This window comes from Hippopotamus amphibius, chromosome 13, assembly GCF_030028045.1.
Source record: "Hippopotamus amphibius kiboko isolate mHipAmp2 chromosome 13, mHipAmp2.hap2, whole genome shotgun sequence".
In the NCBI taxonomy this organism is placed as follows: Eukaryota; Metazoa; Chordata; class Mammalia; order Artiodactyla; family Hippopotamidae; genus Hippopotamus; species Hippopotamus amphibius.
In genome coordinates this window covers 17,338,083-17,344,082 of record NC_080198.1, presented here as the reverse complement: position 1 = coordinate 17,344,082, position 6,000 = coordinate 17,338,083, and the positions used below count along the sequence as shown (strand labels likewise).

General features: G+C 44.4%; 1 protein-coding gene across 1 annotated transcript in view; it reads left to right on the top strand.

Moving 5' to 3' along the window:
* The first annotated feature begins 328 nt into the window (after positions 1-328).
* The window catches only part of GXYLT2 (glucoside xylosyltransferase 2), a 61,121-nt gene continuing 55,449 nt past the window's right edge, over positions 329-6,000 (top strand). Inside the window, exon 1 of the mRNA XM_057706886.1 lies at positions 329-520. Coding sequence (XP_057562869.1) covers positions 431-520 — 90 coding nt within the window. The 5' untranslated portion in view covers positions 329-430. The remainder of the gene's footprint in view (positions 521-6,000) is intronic.

Genomic DNA, 6,000 nt, shown 5'->3' with positions numbered 1-6,000 from the left:
GCCCTGTGTCAGCTGTCAGAGTTTAGCAATACCATTTCCAAACACGGGCCAGTAGGCAGCCAGCAGGCACTAGACAGCTGAAGGCTGGCGGAAAAAGCCTCAGACACCTATAGCCGTCCAAACAGTGACTCATCCTGCTGTTGCCAGGATAAATATGGGAATAAATGGTATTTTTCTGCAAGCAGGAAGAATTGTCAAAATGCTTATCGCTTTATAAAATATAACAGATTGTGCCTGTTCATGTTTTGAAATGTTCCAACCCTTCGCTAGCTGTTTTTTTCTTTTCTGAGTTTAATAACAGCTTTCACCTGTTTTCCTTCTTTCTAGGCGGCCTGGAGAACTCCGGAGTTTCCAAGCTGTGCTGCCCCCTGAGCTCTGGATCCACTTGGCTGTGGTGGCCTGTGGCAATCGGCTGGAGGAGACGCTTGTCATGCTCAAATCAGCCGTGCTCTTTAGCCACAGGAAGATGCAATTCCACATCTTCACCGAAGAATCTCTGAAGCCCGAGTTTGACAAGCAGGTGAGTGTGCAGAAATCGTGGCATGATATTTACTGAGTGCAGGCAGACTGCATTGTGGGAAATGCATATCCTGTTTCCTAATTATTTTGCTGCATACTCAGCTGTGTGCCCGTGAACCCTTGACTCTGAGCCTTCCTGTTCTCATCTGTAATATAGGGATAATTGCACCCCCCTTAGAGAGATAGGGTGAGGATTACACGAGATGAGGCACTTAAAGCACTTGACCCAGGACTCCATCCCTCCTGGTGTCATCGACATTGTTCTCAGTGGGAGTCATGTAGCTTATTTTTATCTATGTATATATGTTTTTTGAACAACAAAGAATATATGCTCATCAAAATGAATTCCAACAAGGTAGATGTTATAAATTAGAAAGGTAGACGTGCTTGCTGCCCTTCTTTTCCTACACAAGAAACTATCAGTCAACACTTTTAAGTGATTCTTCCGTATTTTTTTCATATACAGCTGTGTGTTTATGTATCCGTGTGATTGAGTATGTATGTGTATATTTGTGTAAGTATAGATACATACTTGTGTAACACATGCACATGCATGTATTCTTTTATTACATTTTGATAAATATATATAATAAACTTATAAGAACATATTTCTTTTACAAAATTCAGATTATTCTCTATGTATCATTCTGGAACTTGCTTTTCCTCACTTAAAACCATATCATCAGGGACTTCCTAGGTAGCACAGTGGTTAAGAATCAGCCTGCCAATGCAGGGGTCGCGGGTTCAATCCCTGCCCCAGGCAGATCCCACATGCTATGGAGCAACTAAGCCTGTGCACCACAACTATTGAGCCCATGTGCCACAACTACTGAAGCCCACGCACCTAGAGCCCGTGCTCCGCAACAAGAGAGGCCACCACAATGAGGAGCCCACGCACCACAATGAAGAGTAGCTCCTGCTCGCTGCAACTATAGAAAGCCCGTGTGCAGCAACAAAGGCCCAACACAGCCAATAAAATAAATAAATAAATAAATTTATAAAAAACAAAACAAAAACACCATGTCATCAGCAAGATTTCAGGTCAGGACTCATATATAATAGAAAAATGTGTATAATAAATATACTTACTTATTACATATATTTATCAAAACATATTTATTTTACAAAATCCAGATTACTTTCTATGTACTATTCTGGAACTTGCTTTTCCTCACTTAAAGCCATATCATCAGCATCATTCCAGGTCAGGACTCATACATTCTGGCCCCATCCCTTTATGCTGACTGTGTAGTCTTTTATTGTGTGGCTGGGTCATCCTTTATTTGACTCTTCTGTACTGAGGAACAAGTAATGCTTTCCTCCCAGTACAGGAGAAGAGCTTTGGAAATGCCTTTTCTCCCCGGGTTTGGTACGTGTGTGACTGCAGACTGAGCTTTGTTTTCCTGGAGAGGTTTCTCTTGCAGTGAGTTCTTGAGCTCTGGCAGAGAGAGAAGCTCTTTTGTTTTGTATCTACTGACGTGTGTCACCAGGGCTGCATCCTGCCACTGGGGTAGCCACACTGATGAGAACGGCCAAAGCAGCATGTTGGGCAGAGAAAGACTAATAACAGAAAGCTAGATACTGTGTTATGTTTTCGCAAGAAAAAAATCACCAGGACATCCTCACCAAGAGAAGCCAGAGAAGAAACAGTCTTGGGTCTTTGAAATTGATTGGATGCCTTGAGGAAGGTCTGAGGCAGTGGGAGGGGCAAGGAAAAACATTGAAACACACATAGGTAGCTTCTCTGAAGCTGTGGCATAAGGGGAATTATAATTAATGATAATAATAATAGTAATAATTTAAAAAATTAAAGTAACCTTTATCAAGGGCTTATGACTGGTGATTTACTCCTCTTTAATCCTCACACCAATCCTTTGAAGAAGGTAATAACCATGTCTGTTTTACTAACTGAGATCATTGGGGCTTAGAGAGTCTTATTGATTAGCTCATCAGGTGTCATTTCAAGATTCCTGACCCAGACCTCCATGAACTTAACCACTACACCACACGACCTCCCAAACTAGTAGATGGAAGATTTGAATTCAAAATTCAGCTCCAGGCTTCACTTGCTGTGTGATGTTGGGCACATCTTGCGGGCTTTTGGGGCTTCAGTTTACCCCTCTGCAACTTGGGACCAGCAGAAGTGATCAAAGAGATGCGTATGTCTAATGTTGATAGGCTAGGTCAGGCTGCAGTGACAGCTTCCAGAACGCTCAAAGACTTTCCACACGCCTGCTGCACGTCCCATGCAGGCAGCAGGGTCCCTGTCCACACGGCCCTCTCAGCCTGGAGCCACCGTTGACAGAGACCATTTATGCACGTAGCTGCAGCTGCTAGAACATTTGGCCTCTGTAGTTCTTGAGATGCCACTACAGGAAAGATTGGGACTGTCACTCTATCACTGTGCCTTCCACTCTCTCAGCTTGACAGTGACATTTCTGTTCCTGTTTAACTGTCAAGAAGCAGCTGGTCACAAGATCCACCCAATTCCAAGGGGCCTGAGAAGTATCCTACCTGCAGGAAAGGAGATAAAGTTGCTATCGGCCAACACTAGTCAGGTCACGTGCAATATCTATCGAACAAGTATTTATTGAGTACCTACTGCATACTAGAAGTTGGGGCATGAGGATGGAGCAGAACAGAATACAGACTTGGACTTAAAAAAGACAAGAGAAGGAAGATGTGTATGTGTAACTATAGACGTGTAACAGATTGTGTTTTCCAAAGGGCTCCTGGTGGTTCCACCTCCTGCTATTCACACCTTTGTATATTTCCCTCCTGCACTGTCCCAGGGCTGGCCTGTGTGACCAGTGGCATAGGGAAGAAGTGATGCTATGTCACTCCTGAGATTAGGTTTAAAAAGGCACTGCACCTTCCATCTTGGTTACACTCTCTTTCTCTCTTGGAAGCTGGCTTTTATTGTCAGAGCAGCCCTTGCAGAGGCTCACCTGTTAAGGAACAAAGGCCTCTTACGGACACTCATGCGCGTGAGCTTGGAGACGGGTTCTCCAACCCCATCCAGCCCTCAGATGACTCACTCTCATGAGAGGTCCTGAGCCGGAGCAACCCAGCTCACAGATTCCTGATCCTAAGAAACTGTATGCGGTAATGAATGTTTGTGATTTTAGGCTACTAAGTTTTGGGGTCATTTGTTATAAGGCAAGAGCTAATACAGTTACGTCTACATACATAATATGTATGTGTATATAAAGTAGAGTATGTTAAATGTTCTGCTGGGTGACATCTGAGGCTAGGGGATAGAAAGGATACAGCTCTTGCCTGGCTCTCTCTTGGGATGTGTGGCCGTGGAACCTGGCCACCATGCAGTGAGGAAGTCCAGACTCGCCCATACGGAGAAGCCCACACAGAGAGGAGCTGAGGTCCCCAGCCGGTAACTAACCTCCACCACCAGTCGTGTGAGAACGAGCCTTCAGAGGATTCCAGCCCCCAGCCTCCAAGGCTTTTTTTAGCTGAGGCCCCAGACATCGTGGAGCAGAGTCAAGCCATCCCCTCTGTGCCTTGTCTGAACTCCCGATCCTTGGAATCTATGAGCATAATAAATGGTGGTTTTATACTACTGAGTTTGGGGGTAATTGGTTATAAGCCATAGTACCTGGGACATTATAAATTAGGAGCTAGAAGAATGGGGAAATGACTGTAGATACTTGTGAATTTGTGCCGTGTTATGTGTTGCCCTGATGTGTTTATCCCTCTGATGGCTCCTTTCCTCGGGTCTTTGTTAGACCAGTGAAGCTCCATTGGCAAAGGAAGTTACAATAGGGTGTTCACATCACAGCAGGGCATATGGTGTCATCCCGTTCTTTCCCATGCTGGGATTATGGTGCCAGTTTAGATGTAAAACACTGGCTCTTCTGTAAGTCACAGAACTTCTCTCAGTCCCGATTTCTTCATCTGTATCGAGCAAAAATCTGTAATAGATACACAAAAGAGACAAACGATGCTTGCTCTGCTTGTTGGAGAGTGTATTGAGAGGCTGAATCAGATCATCTGTTTATTCTCTCATTCCACGAAGATTCCTCGGAACATCTGCCTTGGGCACTGTGTTCTCCCTGAAGCAGTAGAACAGCAGCAGTTGGTTTCTGCTCAGCCACATGGGATGCTGGTATGGAGGGGCAGGTTGTACCGTCCGTCTCAAGGTTGTCAGTTTCAACACTGAGGCATTGTGGGAACATCCAGAGTGTCTTGTGATAACTTCCGGGGAAGCTCAGGGCCACATACCTCAGGGTCAGAACAAAATAAAAAATAAAGAAAATGCTAATTGCCATCCTGATCCCTCTGGAAACTGCATTGTGGGCGAGTTCTCTTATACTTAAGGATATATATATATATATATATATACATCTCTTTTTTTTTGGCTGCGTTGGGTCTTCATTGTTGCATAGGGCCTTTCTGTAGTTGTGGCGAGCTGCACATGAGCTCAGTTGCTCTGCAGCATCTGGGATCTTCCTGGACCAGGGATCAAACCTGTGTCCCCTGCATTGGCAGGCAGATTCTTAACCACTGCACCACCAGGGAAGTCCCCAGAATTTTTTTTAAAGCAGCTTAAGTACACTGTCTGGTGGCATTTACCATCTACACTGTTGATATTTAATATTTGAAAGTTTCATTTATTTTTGTCATCTTCCAATATAGAAGCTGAAAATGTCAGCTGGTTGATTTCTTAGCCTCTCCAGGCAGTTCAGGATCAAATATATGATTTAAGTTTGGTTAACCTGTGCTCCTGCCCCAGACTCAGAATCAAGAAACAGCGGGACACAGAAGTGGGGATGGCCCCCAATCCGTTCTGGTAATAGGTGGGGCCCATGGGGCACTGACATTGCATGTGTGTGTGTGTGTGTGTGTGTGTGTGTGTGTGTAGCTCTGACATAGGAAGAGGTGTCAGCTGGAACATTATACAACTGGAAATAAGCCATCACAGGGATAAACTGAAAGTTCCACTGGCTGGAGTCAGTATACTGTTCATATATAGACATAGGAACAAATATAAATGGACTGAATATTCCACTTAGACATGGATTGGCAAAGGCAGATAAACCCTTCTAGAAGATAGGATGCTAAAGATCAAAGAGTCAAGGAAATCAGTAGACCACAGGGCCTTCCGATTCTCCTCCCAGGGGTGATTTTGGACTGTTGTGCAGGGGCACAGTTTTCCTGGGTACTTGTGCCCCGTGTCTGTTCTGATTGGTTGGTACTGTTGCACTGAATGTTCATACCCAGTGTCAGTTCTGATGTGTCTGTGCACTTGTAACTGGGCGTTTGTGCCTGATGTGCGTTTCACTTGGTCGTTGCCCCCCTTAAACCAGTGGTCAAATACTTTGACTATCACTCCCACTCTTCTCATGCTGAGATTTCTCGCCCAAATATCCATCTCAAAATTGCAAATTTAAACTGTTCCCAGTGGTGTTTTTCTCCAAAACTTTTATGCGACTATATAAGCAATTGTGTACATTGTAAGAAAAT